Source organism: Apus apus, chromosome 2 (assembly GCF_020740795.1).
Source record: "Apus apus isolate bApuApu2 chromosome 2, bApuApu2.pri.cur, whole genome shotgun sequence".
NCBI classification, from domain to species: Eukaryota; Metazoa; Chordata; class Aves; order Apodiformes; family Apodidae; genus Apus; species Apus apus.
Window position 1 is genome coordinate 45602549 of NC_067283.1, and position 15252 is coordinate 45617800.

Below are 15252 nucleotides of genomic sequence, written 5' to 3' on the forward strand. Positions count from 1 at the left end.
CTCCAGGAGGCCTGCCCTGCCTGCTGCCCTGCCTGCTGCCCAAGCTGCCTCCTTTAGCCTGTGAGCTGCAGGGGCAGGCAGGTGGCTGCAAGCAGGCTGGTGCCCCCCATGCCAGCCCTGCAGCCTGGCTGCCCATCCCACAGCCTGCATGCCTGCTCCCTTGCCCCCAGGGTTAGGGCAGAAATGGGTCCTTAAAGGACTACACCCTGCAGCACCAGTGCAGCGGGGATGCTGCAGGCCCTCCTCACGGGTGGGTAAACTGAGGCAGGGAAGGGCTACCTGGCAGGGCAGAGAGTGAGGAGGGGAGAGAAGCCATGGGGAATTGCCAAGATCCCAAACAGGAGCCCAGGCAGGAACAGTGAGAGAAAAGGCTGCGGTGGTTTGGTCCTCCTGAGGAATGCCAAACACTTAGCTGTTGCTCCAGGGCAGAGGATGCCCTTTGCCTTTCCTCTCTTCAGTATCTGCAGCTGCCATCAGTGGTGGCAGTGACCTTGGTCTCCCTTCACTGTCAGCCCACCAGGCCAAACACGTGTTCTTGGTGGTGTCCAGGTTGCACCAAAGTAATGCAGGTGGCTTCCATAGTTTTCCTGCCCTGGCTTGAAAGAATAGGGAATGGTTTATTTTCTCTGCTTTCCACTAAGAAGAGCCTTTTATCGGGACAAGAACTTGCCTGGAGAATTTTCCAGCTCCGTTTCCCTGCCTCTTTATCAGCACATTAACACAAACAGCACTGTGACCTATTTAACCAACATGCGTGGCCTTCAGTGATCCTGGGCTGGCGGGGCTCGGCGGGTCGGACGACATCCTGCCATCCATCACTGGCCTCACGTGGCTTGGTGGACTTGGAGTGGACTGGCCAGATGCAGTCAGTGCACCCACCCTGTTCTTCCCTGCATGTCCTAGGAGAAGCTCTCTGACTAACAGATGTTTTTTAATGCTCTTTCACATGGGAAAGTTGGGAAGTATATATTTTTATTGCGCCCTTGCTATTTCATCCAGCCACGTGGATCTCCAGGGATGGAGACGTACTTAAGAAAAATATTCATTTCTAAGAGGTTCTACAGCTTTTTTTTTTCACAATACTTTCTTGGCTTAGCCAGCCTGACAATGCACACTCACGTTTCTGTTTTGCAGTGATTAGTAAGAATTGCTAATTACACTGCTGTGTATTTAAAGACAATTGGTTTCCCTTTGTAGAATAAAGCAATTTCCTGCTACACCAATTCTCCTAATCTTCATCAGAAACAAACCCAGGCTGCCAATGCCAGCAATGTGTCATGCTCCTTTATTTAATCACTCTTTATTCTGCTCCGATTGTGTGTCCTGTGTTTATTATTCCTGATCAGTGCACTGGATCACCTACAGCTGTTATGACTACGTGTATTTCACTTCACATATTGCTGGCACCAAGCAGTTACTGGAGAGCAACTCCCCTTGCTTAGCAGCTCGTCCGTCTCCTCTGGCAGAAGGAGGTGGGTGTACTGGGAGAAACTTGGACCTTTTATGCTCAGTTTTGGCATGTGTAAAAAAACTACTGTTAGATAAAAGAAGTTCAGAGCCTTGGATGGGATTGTGGGCCTTTCCCTTGCAACCAGACCAGAGAGTAGGCTTGTGTCTAAGAGAGCAAACACAAAAGCACACATTTCTGTTCACGTAAACGTGTATGTTCTGCTTAGAGTTATACTGAAGATCAGGCTCCTTAAATAAAAGAACTTGGAATGCCCCAGATATCCCAGGCTGAGTGTCACAAGTGCAAGCAGAATGAATGTGAATGTTTAGCTCATTATACTTAAGCCTTTCCCATTTACATGTTCCTTAACTGGGCAGCCTAAAATGGAGAGCAAACTGGCATGGCACGGGCAGATGAGCATCCAAGGCAATGTTCAATATCATAGGGTATTTTTAATGAGATTGCTGTGATCAAAAATCTCTCATGGGTTTGGGCCACGTTCACCTGTCAACAAATAGTTCTGCTTGAGCTTGACTGGGTTTCCAGTCTCTCACTGCTGACATAAAGGCTAGCAGAGAGAGTAAGGGCCATCAACACCCCTCTCTGCCATGCAGCTGCACCCAGGCAGAGATACTGCCATGCAGAGACCCCAACAACTTATAAACTCAGGAAAACCTCTTCAAATTCTCTTACTACGCATAAAACTAGAGCTAATTTTATATGGAAGATGATGGTGGCTTGCAGCTCTTTGGGGCTAAAACCAGACTTGAACTTATCTGAGCCAAGTCTACCTCGAGTGAGAGGAGTGCTGCAAGACACAAAGGTCACATGTGATTTGGGGCCTCCTGGGACAGATGGGGTTAGTAAATTGCAACATGTTTTGTGGCACCTGAAAGTCACTTTAATCAGGAAAAGGAAAAAAAATCCCACCTTTCCTCTGCATGTCAGGCAAGATCTCTTTTGTCATCTGGGCTGCAGATGAGAGCTCTGATCCTGTCGCCTCCTGCACAGAGATAATGCTCCAGTTCAGCTCTTCTCTTGCTATGGTTGGGACATGCTGAAAACTGCCTCTATTCTACTGTGATCAGCTTAATGTTGCTTCTTTGAAACATAATCTCCATTTCCATTAAAAAAACAAACAAACAACAACAACAAAAACCCAGAAAACAACCCAGCTGTCACTCCAACAACATTTTTTTAATGTCCAAAGTGGACGCTACCTGGACTGACAGAAATCAGTGGTCTAATAAGTATATTCACCATTCAGGTTCTGCTGCTAGACCTGGCTTTGCATGCAAGAATTCTCTTACAGCACAGTCCTTTGATGCAAAATTAGCTCAGATTTTAACAGGAGGGGACTGAAGAAATAAAGCAGCAGAAAAAGCAGCCAGCAAAAACAGAGTATGTACTTTTCCAAGTCGGTAAATATACATAAAGCAAGCCAATCCCCTCTGTGTAAACTGCAGTAAGTATTTCGAAACTAGAAGTAAACCCCCAGTGATTTCTCCCCCGGTCCTCATTTATAGCCAAGCTTTTAGAAGAATCTTATATACTGCAAACTTCCCCAGGAGGGAACAACCGGCAAAGAGCTAATTAACATGCTTTCTAGTTCATGTTCACTGTATAAAGTTTAAAGAGTAATAGCTTTCTGTGAGGCTTTACACTGAAGGAGACACACAGAAGAGAGGCTGCATGACCTGCATTATCTGTGGAATTTCTCCCTCCACGAGAAACAAGCAGGCTTTTACCAAGTCAGATCAGAAAGAGCCATCATTAACCAGATGTCAGTTCTGAGGCACTACTTTAATGGGGAAAATTGCAGAGAGAGCACAGATTTTATTTTGTACCAAATGTCCACTTTTGGTTTCTGGTGAAGGGCATGGAAAAATACACGCTTGTTCAGCAAGACCTTTGGACAGGTTTTTGTTTAAAGCACAGGTGGGACAGGTGTCCCCTCCCTGGAAGTGTTCAAGGCCATGCTGGACAGCTGTTTGAGCAATCTGGTCTAGTGGGAGGTGTCCCTGTCCGTGTGGGAGGGCTAGAACTAGATGATCTTTCAGGTCCTTTCCAACCGAAACCACTCTATGATTCTGTGACAGGATGGCTAGAGAACTGCTTGAGCTAGTGACCTGAGCTGTAAGATTGTTCCTTAAATGTGATGTAAAAGGCCCTATTGCCTTGCTTCAAAGCGGCACTGGGCTGTCCATGTCATCTCAGTCACTGGAGATGGCTATGCATAATAACACATTTTTCTACGCCGTGGTTTCCTCCAGCACGTGACAATGCCTCTGTCTCCCCAGCATCTGATATCCTTCGCATGAAATCAGCAGCATCAGAAAAACACGTCGTGACTTTTCAGGACTTTGCCAATGTTTATTTTTCCAGGATTAGTGTCTGAAGGCTGGACATTTGGGAAATTCAGTGATATGAATGATTTTGGGGTAGAAAGAGTACCAGTAATTCTTTTTAAAAATTTCTGGTTTTTAAAAATAAAAATTTGATACAGGCTGTATCAGTGCTGTGACCAGTCTTCCATAACCGTGAATGACAGGATGCAGGGAATGCACCTTCATTGTCCTAGATCCGTTTCTTGGAGCAGCTGTCATGGGTCTGGATTTAGCAGATCTCCCACATCTTCTCTGGCTCATTGTTTTGTGGAATAAGGACAGCAGCACCATATCCATTTTAATGTGTGACAACTGGATTGACCATAAGGACCTTTGCTTCTCACTCCTCAAGTACCCCTGCCCAGATTTAAAACTCCCATAGTATTTAGCCACTGAACTCTTCAGGCCACTATTCAGCCCCTATCACCTTCAGCATAAAAGATGCATCAATGATACAAGTAACAACTGTTAAATAAATTAAAGGTGTCAGTACTAAGTTCTTTTTAAAAGGCTTTGCCAGGCTACAGCCCACATGTGTATCAGTATCAGTCCCTTCTAGGCACAGACCAAACCTGAGTCACAATTATCTTAAGACAAATGGCAATTGTGCTTCAGAGCAGGTCAAGTCTTATGCAAAGTGTCAGCAGCTGCCAGAACAACTCCCCAGCTCCACAGCTGGCACCTCTGCCAGCTTTCAAACACACACTTACCAGGGGATTAGGCTCTGTCTGACTTTCCTCATCATCTCTCTCACTCTTTCACCGCCTTTCTTGTATCCTCCAGACCACACTGAAATTCAACTGACTGTAAACAGGCTGCCTTGATTCTGACTGTGCACTTTCTGTGCCGTTGCTGTTCCCCACTACCTTTCCTTTTTTAGCCCGGAGCAGTCCATTCCTTCTTTTGATTTTTGCCTGAATCAACAAGCGGCATCTACAATTCACTTCCTCAGGCAGGAGCAAATACCAGCCAGTGCTAACAGCAATAAACGCTGTGGGCTGCTGCTCAGCCCCGGAGTGACTGCAGCTTTTGTTGAAGGGCACCGTAGGGCTGCTGAGCTTACAACATCTTTCTTCATCCTTGTAAATTTTAGAAGCTTTTATTTACACCAAACATGTCACCTTCCCCCTAAGGAAAGTATGTGTTAAAAATGGTTTCACAGGGTGTGTTAAACTTTTATACAGAAAAAAAAAAAAAAAAAGCAGCAGGACTGTGCTGTGCTGCAGATTTTACTTTAAAGGATCTCTTTCACAGTCCTTCTAGGGGGTTTTGAACAGGAGTTTTATGAATTTCTAACAACATATATGTCAGGCAGACACTGGAATTCAAATTATTTTAACTCCAACTGAAGGCCTGTGTTTGAATGTCTGAATGCATTCCTTTGTGGCTGAGAATTTTGGAGTCTTAAAACTGCAAAGGCTGTATCTTCATTATAAATATTCTATTTCTTAGTCATTCATGTGTGAAAGGACTGCCGGAGAGAAAAACCGCACAGAGTGTGGTCTGGGAGGAAGCAGAAATCAGATGCTTTGTTGCAGAAGCACGGAGGTGTAGACCTGAATCTGCTTGCTGAGCCCAGCACCTCTGCTATGCAGCTAGACCTTCTGTACCAGAAAAGCACAAAACCAAAATGAGTGTTGGTATTGCTTAGCTAGCACTCACACTGCAGTGTGATCTATCATGATGCCAGTGGCTTAGCATCTGTTGATTTATTTACTGCCACCTGGGAGATTTTTGTTGGTTGCCTTTTAATCCAGCAGAGTCAGGCGTGCCCTGGGGCCGGAGGGTTAGTTCAGATCTCTGTCTTTGCCTGGCTGGTTCTTATTTCGACTTCTTTACTGTCAGAATGGCTCATAAATGGCTGGTTTATTGGATTACTTAGTTTAATGGCTGTTTAAGAAAAGACATTCTTACACAATGAACTCTCTAATTGTCTTTTTGGAAACCCCTTCTCAAGCATTTGCTAAATACAATGAACATTTCCATGTGGATATAACAGCAATGGAGTGTACAAATAAAAATGGTTGAAATGAGACATGTGACTGGCTGTGTTTTATGAAAGTCTGACTGAATTTTAGAAACACGATGGCTATTTCCACTTAATGAACCCCTCAGAAAAAAAAAAGACTTTCCAGTTTTATGATCTAGAAACTACAAGAACTAAGAGTAGAGGCAAAACCACGCTGCTTTCACAGACTGCATGCATTTCTAGCAGCTGACTCATCCCTTTCTTGAATCCCCCCAAGTGTGTCTGAGATGGCTCATGTGTAGGAAGTAACTTCCATTCAGTTCTGTGCAGAAACAACAGCCAGGACTTTGCTGAAGTCAAAAGAAATATGCCGGCGAGGAAGGAGGATCCTGGCTAAGGCAGGGCTTGACGAAATCATCTGACCTTTTTCTTGGCATAGCTCTGAAATGTACGTGGAATGTATCAAACCACCCCAGTTCTGGCTACCTGCGGTGCCCAAGGCCGCTGGCCAGTGCTAAATAAATCCTTTTAAAAATGAACACTCTGTAGTAACATTTTCTTACAACTTAATATGTTAGTTCATGGTACAGTACCCAAACATGAGATACAGGAAGCAATGACTGACTGGAGCACACCTAACGTTTGGTGTAGCACATACTCAGTTGTTTAGTCCTGGAATTGTATTTATGCCTCTGCATGTAGTCAAGCCAGCTTTCCAATAGGATATATTCCCGAGGCTGACACTAAAAACCTTGCACTTTGTATCATTTACATTATGTTACAATCATTTAGTTCTTCTGCCCTTCCTCCTCATTCTCCCAGAGAATACAGACAAAAGGCATCTCACTGTGACCCAATAAAAGACACTTTAATTCTGCACATTTCTCCACACTGAAATGAAGACTCAGCAGCAACCTGATTTTAATAACATTTCTTCCCCACATGAGATTTAAATAACCATAACTGGTATTTTTTCATTGGTCTGATCTCAAAAGATTCCAGTTCCATTTCACAGCCCAGCTAAGTTGTTGCTACTCTTGCACTAAGAAGTTGATAAGGGCAGTTCTGGGAGACAGAAAGGCCTTTTTAATGGTTCGTCCCTGGAGATGCTTGACTCCAAGTTCACTTTGAAGAACTAGTTCATGGACTTCTTCAAAATTGCGGGCTGCTTGCTGAGGCACAAAGACTTTCCCACATGCTTTGTTATTGATCTGAAAAAGTGAGACATGAAAACAAAGACAACAGAAGTTACTAGACTGATTTACACAATTTCATTTCCTGAATCCAATCCATCTCCTGATATGTGCAGAAATACATGGATCAAACTCTCTTTTCTCCAACACCAAACTTTCTAAGTAGAGGATAAAATTCTCCATACCTCCTGCTCCTCTACCACAGAATAGGAGGATGAAACTCTGGCCCATGATACTCACGGAAAATTGAAGAAGTGGCCATAGGAAGCCTTAGTTTTGAAGAGAGCAAGCAGCATGTGATTACACAGTGCATCAATCTTTTAAGTTTAAGAATGTGATAGTTACATGAGAGTGAACATAAGGGTTTGCCAGGTGGGAGTCTTGGCTTGTACATAGTTCTAGGCTGTAAGTTTGTTTCTTTACAGCTCAGTGATTCCTTACAGAGACTGAAATGCAAGATTTATTAAAACAAAAATATTTGGGGCCAAAAAGGTATCTGAAAGATTCATCATCTCTCATTTGCAGAAAAATGGGCTTTAACTCATTCTGTGTTTCATTTGTACTAAACGCGTGAGTCATTAAGCCAACGCGGACCACAAACATGACAACAGGCAGTAAAGCTTTCCTGTGTGGGGCTGATTCTCAAGAGCAGCTTCCACACTGGTTTTGCATCAGCAGGGCAGAATCATGCAAGTAAAACTGAGTAAGGCCTTCAGTGGGAACCACCTTAATTTATAAAATGGTCTTATAAATATTTTCTATTACTCAGTAGGAGCAGATAGTGGACAGAGACTAGAGAGCCTTACTGAGTGCCTTTCTGAGATTAGCATAAAAGTCATTATTACAAAAGCATTCAGATTTATATGGAGTATTTTCAGTGGATTAATGAAAAAAATTCCCATATTTTAGCAAATTAAATAATTTGAATTTTTAAATCCAGTCCAATTGAATTACTTGCATAAAAATCTGCTACAGGTACTGAAGATCTTTGACCTTTAGACATCGTTGCAATGAGTTTTCAATCATCTGAAATGAACATGCATTGCTTCATACAGCTTGGGACATAAAAATCCACACAGTTTGGTTTTCACCTGGCTTTTATCCAAGATACACGTATGTGACGTATCATGAATGAGAGAGACCTACTTCACTTACCTGGTTTGTATTTTATTGAAAATACAATAATCTGTGCAATTCTCAGAGAAAGGAAGTTGGGACAGATTTTTATGGAACAAGATGTAGACTCAAATGCAGCTGGGATGAGTAATTTCTGGTTTTTTAACTAGACCTGACATCAGTTTGCAGTGATAATGCAGGCAGGCTTTTAACTATTCCTTCATGGAGCCATAACACGGTATCATAAAAGACTGGCTATGTTAAAATTTGTCTTTAGCACCTCGTGCAAAGTAAATCCCTTGAAAAACATTAAAAAGTTAATTTTTAAAGCTTTCATGAAAAAGAAATACAAGTTCTTTTTGACAGGGCCCTTCAGAGAAGAAATACATTCCGTAGGAAAAAGAAAATGGTAAAATCCAAATGGATACAGTTTTAGTGAGAATATAAAGCCAGCTTGTGAGCTCGCTGCTAGGACACAGAGCCAGCAGTTCAAAACTATGCTTGCTTAGTTAAAATGTCATTCACTGTCCTCCATGATGCAGACTAATATGTCCCAGTGGGTGGATGTTGGCAGGGGAAACTTGCCACAACTAGTCTATTTGGTGCTGTTCTCAACAGAAAAGCCAAGTGGTCTAAATCAACTTAGTAAATAAATGACTGCTAGTGGTTGTGTTTTCCTAGAAAGGTTGAAAAGCCTGGGTGACCTGACACTGTTTACCTTCCCACAGCATCTCTCCTGATCTTCCCACAGCATGCTGTAGCTGAGTCTGAAAATCCTATCAAATGGCAGAGTGGTTAGGATTTCAGCATGTTGGCAGCAGGGCTTTCACTGTATTGTAGGCATCACGATGCAAGGTCAAACATATTAACGGCATTCTTCAAATAGGCATCTCCAGATTTAAGTCCACACTGTGCCAAACAAGCATCCTATTCACATATTCTTTTAGTCAAGGGGTTAGATTATCAGGAGGACAAATATCTTCTGCTCTGCCTCCATCTCTCTCTCCGTATCTCACTAGACCAGTGTAACCCTCAGCAGCTCCAGGTAAAGATGCCAGCACGAGAACCTTGGGTGCTGGCAGTCTTGTTGCCCTGGAAAGCCACAGCAAACTGCATGAGGCAAAATAAATGAAGTTTGGGTCCTTTTTTCTTCTGAGGAAGGGAGCTGTTGCTTTTTTTCCTTCTTTTTTTGTTTTCTTTTTTGGTAAACATTGGACATTTTAGATTACTTTGAATGTAGAGGGAGGTAGAGGGAAGTAGAGAGGTTATGAAGGATGAAGTGAAATTACAAAAGACTGAAAAATAAGCACCTGGAGCCTGCAGAGCAGAATTTTTAGTTCAACTCAGATATTTTTTTACCATTGATCCATAATCCTTCTGAGAAGTAAAAAGGAAAATAAATATCTGTGCACTTTTAGGCCTTTCTCATATGCCAAAGCAAGAAAAATTACACCAACTTTTCTTTTTTTTCTATTTTATCAAAACAGCAGTTATAAGACCACAGCTGCTAGCAGTTCTACATACACCACCTAGAAAATGTGAGGAATGCTAGGCAAAAGTTTGTTCATAAGATGGCATGCACACTACATTCAGGTCAGATTTTTCATAGCATTAACAATATAAAGCAAGATTTAAAATACTCAACTGTGAAATAATATTGAGAATAACAGATACCATGCATATCCAGTGAACTCAAATGTCTTTCTTGTAGGCAATCCTTATTGTATTGGCAAGAATGCAGTGAGTTGGTTGCTTTTGTTATTTTGGGTTAAATATGGAAAGACATAACTCCACAGACAGGAAATAATGAACTATTTTGTGTCAAGAGAAATAAACTCATAATGGCTCAGCAGGCAAATCCCTGGAAGCCTGAGGCAATTTGATGTCTTGAAGAATAGGGTTGTGGCCCAAAGACTCTGTGTGACTCTGCAGCCTTGTGAAAAGACACTGCCTCTTTGCAACTAACCAATTCCTCCCTCTGTTGAGTGTTTCTTGGTTTAATGAGGGCAATTTATTTTTACAGCCATACAAAAACCTACAGTGTCCACAAGACTTTAAAATATTCACATTTCTGATTATTTCTCCCTGCTTCTCCATATTTCCGTTTTGCCATACTCCTACAGGAGAAAGCCAGGCAACTGCCCCCTCCCCTGCCCCCAGCTGGCACTATTTTGAAGAATTCCTGCCAGTTTGAAAAAGGAACTTGTCTCTCTGGTCTTCCATTCACTTACCTGCTCACTTAAACACTAAGGGTGGTGTGTACATACTTCATATTCTTCCATCAATATATGGCTGAGCACACAAGTGTTGCTCTTATTAGAGGACTTCTACACAAGAACTCTGGCTTTGATAAAGTCACAGAGGAAAAGAAACAAAATAATTCTTCATAATGGTTGTTTAAAGCAAAATTAATGTTTGTTCTTCTGTTTTCTTTTTTTGAGAAGGAAGTTTCAATGTCAGCAGAAAAATATTAGTGAAATGTTTAGGTATTTTTATGTTCAATTGTACAGTCTTAACATTAAGCTCAGAGTTGTCCTTGTACTGCTAAAGTTTTTATTTTAAAGGTAGATTTAATAACGTTTCTTTAACCACAGTTGCAAAGAATTTTCTACAATTACACAATCTCTCATTTTGACTTCCTCATAAACTGAAGACTGGAATTTAAGATGTTTGCTAGCTGTGCTTGAAGGTGAAGGCTTATTTCCAGCTTCAGCCAAGTGATTATACCTCAGTGAAAATTTTTGTGGATATGTGACCTTTTTACTGGTATAAATAAATGCTTATCACTGAAAGCAAGCAAGCAAGCAATAAACCCACAGCGAATATTAGGCTAAGTCTGCTAATAACCCCAGCTGGCACTTGAGTACTTCTCTTCGGTTTGTGAAAAGAAGTCAATTGAAAATTTCCTCCTAAAGACATACTGTGTGGCCTCTGCGAAGGATGTACAATGAACGTTAGAAAACTTAGTGTTTTAGCAGCATTCTGTTCAAGTGGACTGAGAGAACTATCAAGATATTAAATTCTTTGCAAAGATACTTCGATTAAGGAAATCTACAGCCACACAACTTCCCCTAAATTCAACCAATCTCTTCCCTCCTTAAAAACCCCAGCTGAACAAAAATAACCCAACTGCCTTACTCCTTCTACTCAAAGGAGCTAACAGAATAAAATACAGATAAAGTGCATTGCTTCTGTTTCTCTTACACACAAAGACAGCATGCAGCTTCCCATCACCAAATGACATTTCTAGAGGCAGCTCCATCTCATTCCATGTCGAGAACAAAGAAAGTGTTGAAGTTGAAACATTTTATTTACTGTAAAACATTTAAGTTCAGAATGTCCCCATGGTATGTTAAAGGTTATTCTTGTGTTGAGCAGTGAAAAACACAGGAGTCCTGCAGACCTAATAGTATGCAACTATGTAATTACAGACTATCATAATGCCTCTGCATTAAGAACTTGAATGCAAGTCGACCAGGAATCAGCCAATGGAAGAGCTGAGACACTACTCATGGCTCCCACCCCCCTGGCTCCTGGCAGTCCCTCTATGGCCTGCAGTAGCCCTTGCTGCTACTGTGCTCCATCTAATGATTAAGCTTTATGATGCCTGGGAGCATGCTGAATACAGTCTGGATAACTAGAGATGCAGGAAAAAACAGACAGTAAACTACACTGCATGTGCACACACATGTTGGAAAATTACAGGTTAACTAAACGCAGTTATACATCCACTCTTCTACTGAACTGCCAGCTCTTTCCCTAGACCACAAAGCTGTCATAACTACAAGAGAAACCAGAGTGTAGTTTCAACATCAGCAAATATATCTGTTTTTCCTCAACCTCATTCCTGCAAATACACTTTGTTGAAAAGTGCCAGAAGTTCAGCTTGAAGTAGACGGGAAACATTGTATGGCAAAAATCACGGCAACTTAACCCAGCTTATGTAAAATGGTATTAAGCAACCACAGCACTATGGGTACCACAAGATATGTCACCTAATGATACATTTTTGTACAGGGTCAAGATGATAAATGCACTGTCAGGCAAAAAATCTGAAGGGACCTGTATTTTGATTGTAGTTTTGACTATACAATCCTTGCCCACAGCTGCTCAGTGGCCAAACCTCCACAGGCACTAATATACAGTCACCCAAAAAGATTTATAATTTAGATCATCTCCCCTCCAGACTTGCTACATTTTTTTAATAAATGTGACCATTTTAATTCCTCAGCACAATTGTAATCGCAGCTTCTGTTCTGAGCCACCTAAGAAGGGAACTGACTTCCACAAGAGCAGAAATTTGGTCATCCTCTGAGCTTGTAATGCATGAATTGACCACCACTGAAAAGACATGAAAATGCTCTTACCAGAACAGACATCTCCACAACATCTGATGGCTGAAGGTACTCAGGGTCTACTTTGGGCCAGGACTGATGCAGCACATCAACATCCCACTGATGATGAGAACAAAGTTTATTCTGTGTATGTGCCAAACCTGGAAAGTAAAAACAGCCAAACATTCAGCTGTACTGTAACCAGAACATTCAGTCTTTGGAATTTGTTTCATAAATAAGATCAGCATAAAGCTGCCTTTAAAAGCAAGTCCTTTAGGAGGAAATAACATTGTTTAGATTAGCATACAGCACATTATAAACAGAAAGATATAAATCTTTGAAACGCTTGCTTTATACCATGTGTAGGGATGCTAACATGAAGCTGTGGGTGGATTTTAGATTTGGATTAGCACTCCCAAACTGCCACTGTTTATTATTTTAAATTGTAATGCTGCAACAAAAGCTGACCTCTACTTCTAGAAGTCAGTCATAATACCACAGTTTTTTACAGTAACACGACCAGTTCAAATAAAATTTTACTAACGACTCAATCAAAATGATACACAACTATGGCTTATTCTTTTACCCTCTGTAATATTCTGGGTGGTTTCTGAATTTGCGAGTCAAGCTGTTTACAAGATTTTCTTGTCTTTTGTGAAGTATCTATTTTCTCACAAATTAAAGGTGTTACATGCACAGCCTGCTTTCCTTCCTATGATACGTACATTCGGAAACACTTTATCAATTGATTTTCTTTTTTAAAAACTCCTAAAATGGCTATAAATTACCTCATTTTATTAAATAGACTTTGCTCTCCACAAGAAAATGAATTCCTGATTTCTTTAACTAACAGGAAAATAGGATGCAATTCATTCTGAAGCTGCATTCTTTGACTGAATAAAAGCTTCTAAGTGGGATTTATGTTGCTGTTTACTCCAGCTGTATGACAAAATAAAAAGATTTCACTTAACAAGGGGCTGTCAAATATGATCAATATTGATGATGAGTGCTCTTGTGATTCTCACAAAGCCAGAGGATTTTTAAATTAAAAACATTGTCTCTGTATGAATAAGGATACAGACTGAAACTTTTTATAAGCACATGCTTCATCCAGATCTGCAAAATGAATCTGAAATCTCATCTGGTTTAGGGGAACTCCAGCAAAAGCATGAAGAAAACCCACTGACACAAGAGTCATGGTTGAGACTGAGGTTCCTGAAGCTGTTCAAAACACAGCACAGTGGCAGACACGGGATCAAAGTCCAGCCATGCATCATGCATACATGAATTCACCTAGCTGGATTGTTTAGATGAATACAGTGACTAACAGCAGAGACATAAAAGATAATGCAACTTCCTCCAGAAAAATCTGCCAGATTTCTGTCAGCCGTTTTTCAGACAAAGCACTTCAGTAAAACGACACACAGCCATGGGATTTGCTGAGTGATTCAGAAAGGGGCAGTGAGGTGGACCAGTGGGAGCTATTTCTAATGGCAAGTGAGGACGTGCACATTTCCTAAGAATAACAATTAAGCCGCAGTCTTACTGGGTAAATAATTGATTAAAACACTTCAATAGAACTGGTTTTGTGTATTTTTTTCCTCTTGCAACAGTACCTCAGAAATTGAAAGAGCAAATAATAGGAACTTGAGCAGATAAAAAAAAAGCTTTGCATTGGTGATTCATTATCACACTGACTTTAAAGACAACAGCTGCTAGATTCTTCCCTTTTGGCTTTTGAACACCCAGATGAGCTCATTTCTTTCCAACTGATCACATGCCTTGTGGCAGAAGCATATATACTGGCCACTCCTTATTTTTCTGTCTAAGTGGATTCTTCAAACTACTTAAAAGACACTTTCTGGTAGAATTCAAGAGTTCTATCTGTGAAAGTAAAAGCAGGGTCACTTTTGATCCCAGTGGATGCTGTCAGTCCTAATAAAACTACTACTAAAAAAAAAATATATATATATATTCAGAAGCAGATAGAGTGTGACTAACACAATGTCTATCTTTTGGTTAATTTTCTTGCTACAAAAATGAGCTATGAGCTCATCTGTTTTTTTAAAAAACGTGCAAAAGTCAAGAGAAGTAGTTTCAGAAAAAAGAGTTTGACAGGAAACCAAAATGAATGTTTTAGTTACATTGCCTGTTTGGTTTCTTGCCTTACTTCATATTTTGTGAGCTATAGAATACAGAAAACACAGTAATTAGCTTTTCATTTTCAAAATGATGCATAGACAAAACCAGAAATTTCATCTCTATGATCCAGAATGAAGATGGTCCACTTGTAGGGACCTAGGCAAAACCCTTCTCCAGCCTTCCCACTTCATTCTGAGATGTTATACAAAAGTGCTATTTGAGAAGTTAAGAACCAACTATTTCACAAACTTTTAGTGTGCAAACATTTAAAACCTGCTCTACTGTCTTCTTGTACTGGAAAGCACCTAGTGAAGTGCATATTACGAAGCACTGTGCATTCTGCTTTATGTTTTTTGACATCTTTTGCTTTTATGGCCATGGAGTCTTTTGCAGATGTAGGACAGAAAGCCACCTGAGTACATTTTTACTTACTGTAAGCCATTTAGTTGTATCTACATATCTGTACATCCATACAGGACAGAACAAGCATAACACTTGTGTTCAATCAGAAGCCCTGAACCTGCAATTGGATCTGCTTCAATGGACTTTTACTGACTAGCAAGCTAATACTAAAACAGCGTTTCCCAAACAAGTAACTCGCAGCAATGGAGCCCAACTTAAAAACACCAAGCAGTGCTAGTGTCACAGTTTTTTCTAACAG

At 41.0% G+C, this 15252-nt stretch overlaps 1 protein-coding gene across 2 annotated transcripts in view; it reads right to left on the reverse strand.

Annotated features, from left to right (window-relative positions):
• Positions 1–6649: 6649 nt before the first annotated feature.
• The window catches only part of LARS2 (leucyl-tRNA synthetase 2, mitochondrial), an 87579-nt gene continuing 78976 nt past the window's right edge, over positions 6650–15252 (reverse strand). For both annotated transcript variants that reach the window (XM_051610564.1, XM_051610563.1), the window contains 2 exons: positions 12483–12610; positions 6650–7017 (listed from right to left, as the gene is read on the reverse strand). In XM_051610564.1, coding sequence (XP_051466524.1) covers positions 6838–7017; positions 12483–12610 — 308 coding nt within the window. In that variant the 3' untranslated portion in view covers positions 6650–6837. The remainder of the gene's footprint in view (positions 7018–12482; positions 12611–15252) is intronic.